The sequence below is a fragment of the Cynocephalus volans genome, chromosome X, assembly GCF_027409185.1.
Source record: "Cynocephalus volans isolate mCynVol1 chromosome X, mCynVol1.pri, whole genome shotgun sequence".
NCBI classification, from domain to species: domain Eukaryota; kingdom Metazoa; phylum Chordata; class Mammalia; order Dermoptera; family Cynocephalidae; genus Cynocephalus; species Cynocephalus volans.
In genome coordinates, this window is record NC_084478.1 from 1,161,888 (window position 1) to 1,177,445 (window position 15,558).

Here is a 15,558-nt window from a genome sequence, read left to right on the forward strand (position 1 = left end):
CCGCTGCACTTAGGAATTCTTGCATGAATGGAGAAATATAAAGAAAGGAAAGAAAAAATGGTCAGAAATGTCTGTGAGAATGCGTGAGGACTTTTGGGGTCCTAATAACATTTTTTTTAAAGATATTTATTTCTATTTTATCTTATCATTGCCCGATGTATACATTTTTCATGGCCCTTTACCAATTTCTCCCTAGCCCCCTCCCACCTCTGGTGTCCTAAGTTCCATTCTCTCCTTTTGAGAGCTGGAGGAACTATTGGGATCAGGGACCAGCCGGCCTGCCGTGGACGTGGGGACTTCTGTAACCTCAGCGGCTGTGACATTCTGCCCTGACTCTGGCAGCTTAATTGATCAGAGGACACGGGACGTGTGCATTTCAAGACTGTTCCTGTAGATAGAACAGACAGTGGAAAATAGAGGCAATCAGTTTAAATCACTCCTGAGGGTGTGTTTTGCTGGGTTTTTTTTTCCTACCCCACCTACTCAAAATTCCTGGGACGTGGAGACCAGTATCAATGTGGCTTTGGATCACTCCTCTCTCGTATCTAAAGGGAAAGACTCCACGACCACCAGGCCATCGCAGGAAGGACCCAGGCTCCTGGGCTGGGACGGGTGCTGAGGTCTGCAGCCACACCCACACCCCAAATTCACATCTAGCCAAGTTCTGAGCCACCTCTGGAAGCCCCTGGGCTCCCCTGCTGGGATGAGGGGGGCGCCACAGGCCTCAAGCACCCCCTTCCTCTTCCCCTCTCCCCCTCCCACGACTGCTCTGCAACATCTTAGAGTGTAAAAAAATAATAATAATGAATTAATTAATTTTAAAAAATAGAGGGATAGACTCAGGATGGAAAATCGAAAATAGGACCCAGTTTTGGAATGCTGTTTAGCTATGTCCATCAGAAGAATCCCCCCGTCTGTCAAGGCGAGATGCAGATCCTGCTGGTTTTGCTTGGTGGTTTTTTTTTTTTTTTTTTTTTTTACGTGCCAACAAACCAATTGTCCATCAATACTTTGTCTTGCAACTCAGTAGAATTTTATTGCCCCAGCAGCAGGGAGAACCATAAAATCCCACCGAGAAGCTCTGTATGAACACAACACCGTGTTAATAATCCCTCAACAGGGGTCATAAAAGAACCGCAAGAGTAAATCTCAACAACCGTATCTACAGCCCAGGAACTTATTTAGGACAGGCACAGCATGTTCACTGTTAACAATGATATACTGCATATTTCAAAATTGCTGAGAGAGTAGGTTTTTAAATTTTTGTAATTAACATTCTTAATTGACAAATCATGGTTGCGTTACGTTTATGCAGTACAATGTGATGTTCCATATGTGTATGCAATGTGGAGTGATTAAATCCAGCTAGTGAACGTATACCTCACCTCACTTACTTTGTATTTGGGGGGTGATACATTTGAAATTTATTCTCCTAGCTATTTTGAAATATACAATATTTTGGTTTTGGCTATAGTCACCCCGCATGCAATAGATCTCGACACTTATTTCTGCTCTCTAACTGAATGAAATTTTGTACTCTTTGACCAGCGTCTCCCCACTTCCACCCCCTGCTCCGAAACTTTGGTAACCATCATTCTGTGAAAGAGTAATGTTAAATGTTCTCACCCCAAAGTAATTGTTGTGTGGCTGCCACACGGAAAAGGACCCAGAATACCCAATTGAGAATTTAAAAGGGGGTTTTATTGGCCGGCTGGCGACTGTCCCTCCAAGAAAGTTTCGGAAGGGAGCAGCCCTGAGTTTAAGCTTAAGGGGTCCTTTAAAGGTATGTAGTCACACAGTTAAAATTATCAAATAGTCACACGCTTATAGTTATCATATAGTCACACATACCGTCCTGGCATGAGGAGGGGGTTTGGGGAGGCCTAGCGCAAGCTGATAACAGAAGCTGAAAGAAGCCCGTTAATCGCTCAGGGGCAGCTTGGGTGGGAAACATCAGACAAAATTCAAACTTCTCTAAGTGCAGGCTAATATTTAGCTTTTAACTTCTATGAAGGGGGGCTAAAGAGTCAAGGGGGATTTATAAGCAATAACATTTTTAAGCAATTTAAACACTATTTAAATTTAATTAATCTACCTTGTCACACAGCAAGCAGTTTTACGGAAGCAAATTGCATATATTATGAAAGTGGGAGTCACCCTATCTCATAATGGACAATAAATCACCCTGATTTCATTACTCCAAAGTGTATACATGTATCAGAACATCCCATTGCACCCCATATAATAATATACAGTTATTATTTGTCAATTGTAAATAATTTTTTTTTTAATTAGGGCAGAAAATAGAAAAGAGTGGAAACTAACCAAGGATGAAAATGCAAAAACACAGAGCTTCTCAAACTGCAATATGCACGTAACTCCCTCAGGGGTGGGGGTCTTCATAAAATGCAGCTCAGACGCAGCAGGTCTGGGGGACCTGGGAATCTCACCACTTCGCAGGGAAGGCTGGTCCATAACCCCATCTTGATGACAGTCCAGGACGTCACTGCTCCTTGGGATGGAGACAGTTCAGTGGATCCTACTCAAATCCCTGTGGTCTTGGCAGGTTGGTCTCATGATTTTGTCTCCATGGACAAGGGTCAGCCCAGTGTTCCTGCCCCAGCCCCCAAGGCACTACAAGGATGGCCAAGCAGACCCTTTGTCACGGGAGAGGATTTTCCACCAGCCCTTGAGGTCTTTGGGAGTGGAAATTTGGGGTGATTTGGGGTCTCCAGTGAAAGATGGAAATTTGGTGTGATTTGGGGGTCTGTGGGTGAGGGATGGAAATTTGGGGTGAGAGGGGTCTCTGGGTGACAGATGGAAATTTGGCATGAGAGGGGTCTCTGGGAGAGAGATGGAAATTTGGGGTGATTTGGGATCTCTGGGAGAATGATGGAAATTTGGGGTGCATGGGGGGTTTCTGGGTGAGTGAGTCTTGGGTCAGGAGCATAAACCCATCTGCAGTCTGGTGATTGGCCCAGGGGGCAAAGTTCAAGAGTGCAGAAGACAAATTTTCCCTCCCCAGTTCCTCCTGGAGCTGGCTCTGTGCCTGAACCCACAGTGGCTCTTTCTTTGGAGCCAAGATTCAAACCCACAGGGTAAAGGGCAGGGTTGAGAAGCCCTGGGGGCCTAAAGCTGAGTCATCCATCGACATTGCGGCCTCACAGGGAGCACTTTCTGGGTGTGGGAATGAGGCCTGAAGGCTCAGGTGAAACCCGAAAGAGAAAACAGGGAGGCCGCCAACGTCAGGGGAGGGGGAGCCGTCCCCACCCCTGTATGGGTATTGCCGGTCATCGTGGCTCCAGGAGGACCCCGGCCGAGTGGGTGCTGGACCCCCAGGGGCCTTGGATCTCAGGGCCAGGACACTTCTTCAAAACTCAAAAACCCACGAAGCCCGCTGGCTTTCTCTAAGGTGCCCCATTTTTCTTTGCTTGTTAAGATTTTTCTAGAAAAGACCTCGAGGGTTGAAGTGTTTCCGCTACACCAACAAAGGAGATAACCCCTGGAGATAAGGAAGCTGATCGCGTCCACACAATTAAAAGAAAAAAAAAATCGATGTTACTGAGCTGGTTTTGTAACCACCAGGGGTGAAGAAAACCTACGTATTTTCTCCACCTGACTCAGACACTCCCCTGAGGCTGGCCGGGTGGGGACAGTCAGGGGTCCTCTTTGCTGGGACCATGGCAATCTCTCCCAGGCTCTAAATTTTGGCTGGATTCTCAGCTCGGTCTTTAACAAATGCACCTGCCTCTTCCTAGTGGCTGTGGCTGAAGTTGGAGCCAGGGAGCCAGAGTGGCCAAACGGTTTCTCTCCTGGGCTTGAATCCCCAGAGATGGGTGTTTGTCCTTTCCGGGTAATATCATCGGTGCCCTTGAGGGTGCCTGGATTGCAGAGAAACCTTTCTGGTCTGAGGTGGGATCTCCTGTACCAGCGCTTGCAGAATGAGGTAGAGGCTTCCAAATTCCTTTTACAGCCCATTGCACCCATGATGTGGAAGTGGGCTGGACTGGTAGCCTAATTCCAGGCTTACAGGACAGCTTGGAGTGAGTCACTGGCTGAAGGAGGGTCCCCGAGTCCGGTGGCGTCCCCACTGTTAGAAGGCAGGACACTTTTCTTCCGCTTTTGGGGCCCCATTCCTTGCTGGTATCGTCTGGCAGGCAGAGCTGGCCTGGACTGGATTTGCAGAGAGAGCTACTGACCCCTAGTGTCCAAAAGTTCTGAAATTAAGGCAAGTCCAGCCGGCTTGGACAGGACCTCCCCGCTGAGCCCAGAAATACCTTAGGACAAAGAAAGGGCCTCTCTGCAGCTCATGATATTGGGAGATAGGGTCTGTGCAGATAGAATTAATTCAGATGATGTCAGCCTGGGTCAGGGTTGACTCTAAATCCAAGGACAGGTGTCCTCATAAGAGTCAGAAGAGGAGACACAGACACAGAGGAGAAGCCACATGAAGACAGAGGCAGAGACTGCACTGATGAGGCCACAGTCCCAGGGACGCCTGGGGCCACCAGGAGCTGGAAGAGGCAGGAAGGATCTGCACCTGGAGCCTCTGGAGGGAGCACAGCCCTGCCACGCCTGGACCTCAGACTTCTGCCTCCAGACCTGGGAGAGGATCTATTCCTGCTGTTTTGGGGGTCATTTGTTGTGGCAGTCCCAGGACACTGCTAAAACCCCCCAAATGAGAAATTGGTCCTTGCTTCTCCTAATGCCACGTGCCACAAGCAAAAACAATGGCCAGTAGGTGGCAGTAGAGTCCCCAGAAACAAACAGTGGGGCAGGATTCCCAACTCGCCTTAAGATCCAGCTATTTTGGCCAACAGGACGATGCACAAAGACTGGCTTCCCAGGACACCTGTCACCCACCTGAGCTTCCGGCAATGCCTTTCACGCTGATTTTCCAAGCTGGAAGAGAGACCCCTGGGAAGGTGCTTGTCCTCCACAACCGGAACCCAAAAAACTTTGGGGACATAAGAGCCGTCTCCAAATTTTGCTCTATAACATTACAGATCCGGAATTCACGCATCTTAATCTCCATGAAATTTTCTTTCCAAGCTTTGCTGCCTCAACCCTTTGAGTTGGGGGGTGCAGAGGGAGCCCAGACTTTCCATGTGGGCCAGGAGACTTAAGGGGTAAAGGAATCCCTGTCCCTTCCCCTGAATTCTGAAGATCGTCAGGCAGACACTTACCAGCCTCAATTTTCCTTCTTTACAAGGACAGCCTTATGGGGTCAAGAACTTGCCCTAACGATCTCATTTTAACTGTTTACATCTGCAACGACCCTATGTTCCAAGTAAGGTCACATTCACGGGGACCAAGGGGTTGGAAGTCAACGTATATTCAGGGGACACAATTCACCCCACAACAGGGTGTTTTCAGAGCAAAATGACTCTGTGTCCCACCATCAAAGGATCCGATGAATCGCTCATCTTCTGACTCACTGAGTCCTCCTGCAGAAAGTCGCGTCCTCTGTGCTAAGGTTTTTCTGAGCTGATTAGGAAGGTCCTGTCTGTGCAGGGAGCTCGTTAAACTACAGGATGACAGGGACAGCTGAGCCCCCCAAGCCTGTTGTCTGGGACTTGCCCTGATTTCAGAAGTTCTGGCCACTAGGGGGCAGTAGCCCACTCTGCAAATCTTGTCCAGTCCTGTCCAGGCCAGCTCAGCCCCCAAGACACAACCAGGAGGGGGTTGGGCTGCAGGGGAGGGGGGACACCGCAGGGGCAGCAGGGGTGGGAGCCCAGAGCACATGCCCAACCTCGCAGATGGCCTGAGTGTCCATGGAGGAGACCTCAACTGTGAGGACACAGGACCAAGATGTGTTCCCAGGGCCATACTTCCTGGGTGTCCACAGAGGGTCCGGGAACCTCTGCTATGAGGTCACAGGACTGATATATGTCTCCAGGGCCGTCCTTCCTGGGTGTCCATGGATGGTCCAGATGACACAGCTATGAGGACACAGGGCTGAGATATGTCCCCAGCTCAGAAGACATGTAAAGTAGCTTCATTCCTGGAAGACAGAACAGTTCTGTAAGGCACAGGATCTAACCCTTGGATAAAAACAGTGAGGTTACGTTTTCCATTAGGTAGAGAGGACATTGCATGTGACAGTTGTTTCCTCTTCAGGGGCGCAAACCACACAGCTGGCAAGTCCTCAGCTCCGTGCCGGGCAGGAAACGTTATCTGCGCTTTCCCTGTTTTCTATTACGGCGCACGTTGTTCCGTCATCTGCACATGAAAGTTAATGTATTCTTTGTTTTCTTTTCCATTTTTTGCTAAGCTTTATTGGTTTTCTTCTCGCGGATGGGGAAGAAAATGGTCCTGTCTTTCTCAGAACAGGTCTTACTTATGTCCACAAACTCTAACTTTGTATGTTTTAAATTATAAAAGAAGTATCATAAATTAAATGGCAAATTTTGTGGAGCACAAAGAAGCAGCCTGCAGCCTGTAGCTGCTCCGTTATCCACAAATCACTTACTTGGCTTTAGAAATAAATGGAGACCTTCGCCAGCAGCCATAAATAAATAAAGAAGTAGAATTTTAAAAAGAAAGAAAGACATTTTAAAAAAAAATAAAGAAACAGAGAACCAAGCATCACCCCATGCAGAGCCAGAGGCTCCTGGCTGGACCTAAAACTCTGTTAGGATAGACAATGACGGGCCGGGCCGTGGCTCACTCGGGTGAGTGCGGTGCTGATAACACTAAGGCCACGGGTTCGGATCCCATATAGGGATGGCCGGTTAGCTCACTGGGTGAGCGTGGTGCTGACAACACCAAGTCAAGGGTTAAGATCCCCTTACCGGTCATCTTTTTTAAAAAAAAAAAAAAAAAAAAAAAAAAAGGATAGACAATGACACCCTAGGGTGTGTCCCTGGAGAGACACCACGGGGCAGGGTCTCCACCACAAACACAGCCAAGGTGACAATGTTTAAGGTCTTCCCACCACTTGTAACTTGGCCACTGGGAACAAACTTGTTTCTGCTGGCTGCTGTCGTCTGGCAGGAAACCCGGTCTCTGTACTAGTTTCTGGGGGTTTCCAAACAAATTAGCACAAGCCAGGCAGCTTACAACAGCAGAAACTCATCCGCTGCCAGCTCTGGAGGCAGGAGTCTGAGATCAGGTGTGGCAGGGCCGTGCTGCCTCCGGAGGCTCCAGGGAAGGACCCTTCCTGCCTCTTCCAGCTCCTGGTGCTCCAGGCGTCCCTGGGCTTGTGGCCGCATCACTCCAGTCTCTGCCTCCGTCTTCACGTGGCTTCTCCTCTGTGTCTGTGTCTCCTCTGTCTCTTATGAGGACACCTGTCCCTGGATTTAGGGTCTCCCTAATCCAGGATGGTCTCCCCTCAGAGGCTTCACTTAATGACATCTGCAAAGACCTATTTCCATGTAAGGTCCACTCCTGATGTTCCGGTTGAACATGAATTTGGGGGGACTCTATTCAACTTCCTACAACATGCCTCCTGTATCTTTAACCCAGCACACCCCAGACACCACCTTCTACTCGGTCTACAGTTGGTATCGAACCCCCCACAGAGCGGATCCTCAGATGCAAGGCTAAGCAGAAGATGCTTAAAAAGCACTTGCACAGACGACATTCTGATTTGTTAGCCCCGTGCTCCCGATCTGTTTCTAACAGACGGACAGAGGAAAGGCATCTCCTTAGATTCTCTGCTTGCAGATCCCCTGGAGGACATGCTGCCGTCTCCTGCCTGGTCTTTATGTGGCAGTTCCTGGAGACTCTCCAAGCCCATGGGGACCACCCAGGCCTGCACTGCTTGGCGAGGCCCCCCTGACCCTGTGGGTGGGCAGAGCACCCCGGTCCCAGCCATGCACACAAGCAAACAACAAATCAACCTCACCCAGAGTCAGAGCTGCATACCCAAATATGGACAGGGGCCAGGCAGATAAAAGGCACAGGACTTGCCTGCTGGCCGCCCACGGTGACTACAATAGAAGTCAGACTCAAGTCTGCCTGATCTGATTGTGGCCAGAAACACGGGGAATCCCGATGTGGAATCCCCCAGTGTTAGCAAAAGCTTCCTGGAGCGTTCCCAGACACAGCAGGGCTGCAGCAGCCGGACGTCTCTGGGTGTCAAGTACATTTACCTTTGCAGGACCAGGCCCTGGGGGCCATTGATACTCGGGGTGTCTGGCTGAACCCCGGCAGCGCCCACCTGGCCCCATCACTGCACCTGCAGCAGCACATCGCTTCCCCTGAAGCAGGTCATGAAACCGTCATTTAAGAGGTGCCCGCACTATACCAGGAGGAAAGCAACATCCTCATCTCTGAAGACACAGGATGCAGTGAAGACAGGCAGGTCTTGCTCGGTTCCCCCAGTTTATGACCATTAGGTCATAGCCCCTGTGTCCAATCGTATTTCTCCATGACTGTCCACTTTTCACCAAACCTAGGCATAAACATACACAGGTTTCCCTGGCTTTTGGCCTCTTCATTGCTGAAAGTGCCTATGTCACTGAGAACTTGTATTAAATCAGCATGTATGCTTTTCTATCTGGGCCGTGAACCTAGAAAGACGTTTCTCTTCCCCTGCACAGCCGTGGGACCCTTCCAAGCAGACCTTCCAGCGTGCAGAATAATGCCCCAGTCACTCATCGCCCACCTCCGAAACAGTCTGGAACCACAGTGCACGTGTCTGTAGGGAATGAGCCAGTTAGGCAGCGCACTTTACTTTGTCACTTTTCTGAGACTTAAAGAACCACCCGGGCTCCAGCCTTCACAGGAAGCGTCCGCGTGGGCAAGATGCAGCATCTACCTAGCACGAGAATGACTAGAGGTTGTGCCCAGCCTTCATCCCCCCACCCCGAAGATGCCCCTCACCTGGTCCCGACTCCAGTGACACCTGCAAATCCACCACGGGCACCGCAACCCCCCACTGCCATCCCCCGTGGGGAGTCGAGGCCTCAGCAGGCAGTCAGGAAGTTGGGAAACTTTTACTGAGATGATTTGGAAACATGCTTCACCGTAAGAGCTTCTGTTTCTTGGAAAAGAGATGTTAAAACTTGCTGGGGCTACACCCGGCCCAGAAAGCTTGCAAATGTCCAGCTTTTGAGTAACCACCTCCTCCCTCCCTGCCTGTGTCCAGAACAGGGACTGAACCACCCCGTCCTATCTCCTGTGGACAGAGGAAAATGTGACTGTGGGATTCAGAAAAGGCCAAGTGGTGTCATCACCAAGCACCTGGGATTGGGGTCTCTCAACCTGTGCACTGTGGACATGCGGGGGCGGGATGATTCTTTGCGGTGGGGACTGTCCTGTGCACTGTAGGGGGTTAAGCAGTGTCCCTGGGATCCATCCCCTGGACACCAGGAGCAGCCCTCCCATCCCCAGCTGTGACACCAAAAATGTCCCCCGATGGTGCCCAGTACCCCTGGGGGGCCAATTGTCCCCCAGCTGAGAATCCCCGGTGTAGGGCCTTTCGGCATAACAGCCTGACTGGAGCAATCTCTGGGCTGGCGTTGGGATCCCCTGGGAAGCTGCTGTGAAATAGCATAGGGACGGTGTTGACCTGCAGAAGGTGGGCCTGAAACGAACAAGGAAACTGGAGGGTCCGTCCGCGTCCCTCTGCTGCCAGTGTCTCCAGCTCTGGCAGTAACTAAGAGGGGTTCGGACTCGGAGGGAAGACGCCCTCGGCCAGCTCGTGCCCCTGAAGGTCAAGGCAGCACAAAGGACTCGGTGGAGGGGTGGGTGGGACACGGCGTCTTAGACACGTCACATGCATCCGTCCTTTAGAAGGCACGACGCGGGATCCCTCTGTGGGGCCAGCTCAGGGAGGCGCTCACTCCCTGCAAGAAGGTACCCGATGATCAGACACTCATGTCATGGGGGCCTGGCAGTCAGCGTGACCTGCTGTGACTTTACAGGGTAGGAAAGAGGCTAAGCGGGGAGCCCCACAGCCAGGTGAGGGCGGAGCTGGTTTCACAGCCAGAAGTTGTCACCGCTGTGTCTACCTGTCACTCATCTATCTGTCATCTATAATCACCTATCTATATGCCTATCTCTCTATCAGTCTCCTACCTATCTACCTATCCATCCATCCATCCATCATCTGTCTGTCGGTCTCTATCATCTGTCTGTTATCTATCAATCAATTATCTACCTAGTTGTATAAGTGGCAAATCATGGTTGTATACATTTATGGGCTAGGGAAATTATCTATTTAGTTATATAGCTGACAAATCATAGTTGTGTGCATTTATGGGGTACGATGTGGTGTTTTGATCTATCTACATAACATTGCCTGATTAAATCAACCTGATTAATATATCCAGTGCCTTGCTTACCGTAGTGGATTGAATTATACCCCCCCAAAACTCATGAAAGCTCGAATCGTTTCCCTCAAGTTTTATGTATTAGAAACTTAGCCCCCACTGTTAAGAGGGCGGGAAATCCTATTATGGGAATTGAAAGGTGGAGCCTCGAAGAGATGATTGGGTTGTAGGACCGTGCAGTAGTGAATGGATTAATAATGGTGGTCAGGGGTATGGTTCTGAGGGCTTTAAAACAAGAGGAGAATCTGTCTGTCTCTCTCTCTGTTCTGTCTTCTTCCACCATCTTGCATGTGAGACCTCTGGGTCACTGTCACCACTACCAGCTGGACTTTGGACTTCCCAGCGTCAGAAACTGTAAGCAATACATTTCATTTTCTTATAAATTACCTAGCTCCATGTATTTTGTTATAAACAACAGAAATGGACTAATATACTTACCCATCATTTTTTTCATGGCGAGACATTTCAGTCAGCTAGTAGAGAAGATGTTGAATGTTCCAACACAAAGAAATGATTCAGGTTTGAGGTCATGGATATGCTAATTACCTGATGTGATCATTGGCACACATGTACCCAAATATCACAATGTACCCCATAAGTATATATAAATATATACAATTATTGTATGTCAATTACAAAGAAATACATTTAATAAAATGGAAAATAAATAAATGAAATATACTCCTAGTGATTTTGAAATACATTATTATAATCAGTGTCGAGGTGACTGCTAGGGTGAGTTATCTCAGTAAAGACCACATCTACATGAATATCTATCTCCTTCCTTTTTATTAATATTGTTATTATCAGGGACGCAGCTGCTGAGGTATTAAATGCTGCACCAAACACACATTCATTTTTTAAGAAGACTTCAATCTTCACTATAGCGTATTCACACCTGCTAAACCTTACGATCACTGACATGTAGTAAATGCTCCTGCTGACTTCCTTTAATACCTTTTAATCCTGTTTATTTGTGGACAATCTTACTCCTCCCAAATCAGAACCACCCTGAAAAATAACGTGCATCTTGTTTTCCTTCCAAAGGAGACACACGGAAAGATGTAAACTTTTTCTCATCAGCGGGTGGAGAATTAATAAGAGCAGTTTCATTATTTTTTCAAGTTAATTTAAAATATTTTAAAGATGCAAAATGATCTGGAAAATCATACAAGAGTCACGTATCGGCTCCCACTCAGATCTCACCAGTATCAGCAAATTGTCCTTTTCTGTTTGTCTTTTCATACATCACTCACTGAGCAGATAGTTGCTCAGTATCCCGTCCCTCCTGCCTTCTAGCTGCTGTGCAGACACCTGCAAAACCCCTACCCTGAGATGGGGGACCAGGAAGTCCCCTGTGAGACTCAAATTTAAAAAGCGCTTTGAATAGAAGACAAAGACTACACGTGCTGTGGGGGAAACGAGCAGCGAGGGGATTGTAAATTAACTGGGGTCATCAGCTTTAGCCACATTAAAAAGACACACCCACGGGCTGTCCTGTTAGCTCAGTTGGTTAAAGCACAACCTCATAACACCAAGGTCAAGGGTTCAGTTCCCTGTGCTGACCAGCCACCAGATAAATAAATAAACAGGAAAAAATAAAAAAAAGACACACCTGGCAGAGACTCAAAGGCGATGCAGGCTGGGGTGACAGCCAGTGAAAATCCAATACCCTTTCATGGTACAAATGACAAGATTCTAAATGTTCTCATCCCAAAGAAGTGATGGATACCTGAGGTAGTGGATATGCTGGTCACTCTGATTTGATCAGTTCTGCAATGTTTACATGTATAAAATATCACTTTGTATCCCATAAATATGTATAATTATTATTTGTCAATTAAAACATAAAACTTTAAAAAATCATGTCATACACTATAAAAAATTTTTTTAAATAGGGCTGGCCGGTTAGCTCAGCGGGTTAGAGTGCAGTGTTATAACACCAAGGCCAGGGGTTAAGACCCCCTTAACAGCCAGCTGCAAAAAAGAAAAAGAAAAAACCTAAACATTCGATAAAACTAGGCATAGAAGGCTGCTCAGCCCCATAAAGGACATTTATGAAACACCCACAGCTATAAACTGAAAACTTTTCCTCTAAGATCAGGAAAAAGACAAGGCCATCCATTTTTGCCATTTACATCCAACATTGGGCTAAAGGTTGTACCCATGGCAATTAGGAAAAAATAAACATTTTTTGAAAAGTACATAGATTAGACAGGAAGAAGAAAAACTATATTCACAGATGACTTATCTTTTATGTAGAAAATCTTAAGGAATCCACTAAAAAAAACTATCGTAACGAATAAACGACTCCGGTTTGGTTGCAGGATACAAGATGGATACGCAAACACACGCTTGCAGTAGGCAATCCAGAAATGAAATTAAGAAAACAAGTTAGTTTATGATAGCATCAAAAAGAACAAATTAGGTAGTAATGAATTTAACAAAGCAAGATTTGTACACTGAAAACTGTAAAACACAGCTGAGAGAAATTAAAGAGGACCTAAGTAGACAGGATGTCATCTTGTGTCCTGTCAAAAGACATAAACTTGTTGAGACAAGAACACCTCCCCAAACTGCAGACTCAATGCAATCTCTACCAAAATCCCAGCTGCCTTTTAAAAATAAACTGACAAGCTGACCTTGAAATGCACAGGACTCGGAATAACCAAAACAATCTTGAAAAAGAAAAACAAACTTGCAGGACTCACACTCTCCAGTTTTTAAACTTACCACAAAGCTACAGTAAGTGACCAAGAGAAGGTAGGCCTGGCCTAAGGACAGACATAGAAATCAATGGAATAGAATTGAGAGTCTCGAAATAAGCCCAGGCACTTACAATCAATTGATTTTCATCAGCGAAAGCAAGCCAATTCAGCGGGGAGGAGAAATCTTTCCGACAAATGGTTCTGGGAAACTGGGTAGCCACGTGCAAAAGAATGAATTTAGGCCCCAACCTCATATCCTATGCAAAAATTAATTCAAAGTGAACCAAACACCTAAACATAAGAGGTAAAACTACAAAGCTCTTAGAAAAAAGAAAAATCACAGGAGTAAATCTTTGTGATCTTGGGGTAGGCAATGATTTCTTAGACACAACAAGAAAAGCACGGGAAAGAAACAATACATTGAAATTCACCAAAATTAAAAACTTCTGTGCAGGGCTGAACCCGTGGCTCACTTGGGAGAGTGCAGTGCTGGGAGCGCAGTGGAGCTGAGAGCGCAGAGGCCGCAGGTTTGGATCCTATATAGGGATGGCCGGTGCTCTCACTGGCTGAGCGCGGTGCAGGCGACACCATGCCAAGGGTTGCCATCCCCTTACCGGTCACACACACACACACAAAAAAACTTCTGTGCATGCAAGAGTACCATCCAGAAAGTGAAAAGACAACCCAGAGAATGGGAGAAAATATTTGCAAATCATATATCTGACATATTTGTATCCCAAATGTAGAAGGAACACTTACAACCCAACGATAAAAGGGCAATCCAATTAGAAAAATAAATAGGCAAATGATTTAGATAGATATTTCTCCAAAGAAGATGCACAGATGGACACAGGGAACTCATACAGGGCTGAAATGTGTTAGATTAGGACCCCACGCACCGTGTTTTTGGGTTTAAAAGTTCTCTCTTATTCCCTGACCAACCCCAAGGGTGTGGGATGATTTCTAAGGCTGTGTAGCAGACGTTGTCAGGTGAGACAAAAGCGATAGATAACAAACACAAAAATATCCAAATTACACTATCAGTCACCATCGTGAGGCTCTAGGTCCATGAAGACCAGCTCCCAGGGCAAGATCCTGTGTCCACTTTTCCAACTCAGGTTCCCCAAAGACACTAAATAGTTCTCAGGGAAGGTCCTCTGGTGGTCTTTGGATCTGTCACGCAGGTCAGGGAACGCCACGTGCAGTCACCGTGGGGACTCCCTAGTCCAACAGAATTAGAATGTTTTGTTATTTTTCTTTTTGTTTATTTGTCTTTTTCACTGAAACATATTGATGATTCATATTTGTGGGGTACAGAGTTGACTTTCAATACATGTGTACAGGTATGATGATCAAATCAGGGTAATTAGCATATTCGTCATTGCAAAAATCAATCGTTTCTTTGTGATGAGGACATTGAATGCTCTCTGCTAGCCGTCCGATAACATGCAGTAAGTTATTGTTAATTACAGGTGCCTGGCTCCACCGCACACCTATAGAATTTATTTTTCCTACCTAGCTGTTTTCTGTGCTTTAACGAACCTCTCACTGTCCCCCCACCCACCTTACCCTTTCCTGCTTCTGGTCACCACGATCTGTTCTCTCCTTCTGAAGGTTTTCTGAACATTTTCAACAAAGCCCTTTGTAAATTCCTCCTACACCACCCATTGTGATACCAGGTGGCCCGCAGCCACGTGAAGCAGGTTTTCCTCCTATCCGACTTCAGCAAATATCTCATGACAGTGAGCAGAATGGCCCCCAAAGACGTCCATGCCCTAATCCCTGGAACCTGGGGATAGGTGACCTTACATGACTCAGAGACTTTGCAGATGGGATTAAGATCAGGCTCTTGAGCTCTTAAAAGCAGAGAACTTTCTCCAGATGGAGGCAGAGAGATGCGGCAGAGATTTCAAGCGTGAGAGGTGCTATGGTCTGAGTGCTCGTGTTCACTGAGAATTCACCTATTAAAACTTAATCCCCAAAGTGGTGTTAGGAGGTGGGGCCTTTGGGAGGTGGCGAGGTCATGAGGACAGAGTCCTTATGAGTGGGATTAGTGACCCTTATAAAAGCGGTCCCCAAAAGCTCCCTCCCCTCCCCTCCAACATGTGACGACACAGCAAGAAGTTGCCGTCCGTCTATGAACCAAGAGGCAGGTCCTCACCAGACACTGAGTCTGTCACACCCGGATCTTGGACTTCCAGCCTCCAGAAATGGGAGTATTATAAGTCTTAGGATGGGACCCGGCCCCAAACCCCATGTTTTTTTACCCATATATGTCTTATTTGTACTCTCTCCCCAAAAAGGAAAATACTTGGTTTTGCAAAGAAAGAGGGTGACTTTTTACGTTATAAAGGATTCTCCATTTTAATCATTTCCTTAGGCTAAGACAGATAAGACATCCGATTTGTTACAAACCATTGATACAGATGAGATCTAGACACATGCCTTAAATTAGTGGGTTAGTTTACTGCTGTGTCCCTTACTACACGGACAAATGCCATCCTGTGACTCTCGGTGGTTTCAATCAACTCAACATTGTCGTCACATTGCGCCATAAAACGGGCTTTCCC

General features: G+C 47.1%; 1 protein-coding gene across 1 annotated transcript in view; it reads left to right on the forward strand.

Moving 5' to 3' along the window:
- Window positions 1-15,558, forward strand: part of CSF2RA (colony stimulating factor 2 receptor subunit alpha) — a 52,093-nt gene that overhangs the window by 4,715 nt on the left and 31,820 nt on the right. The window contains 1 exon segment of the mRNA XM_063083740.1: window positions 8,105-8,213. Coding sequence (XP_062939810.1) covers window positions 8,105-8,213 — 109 coding nt within the window.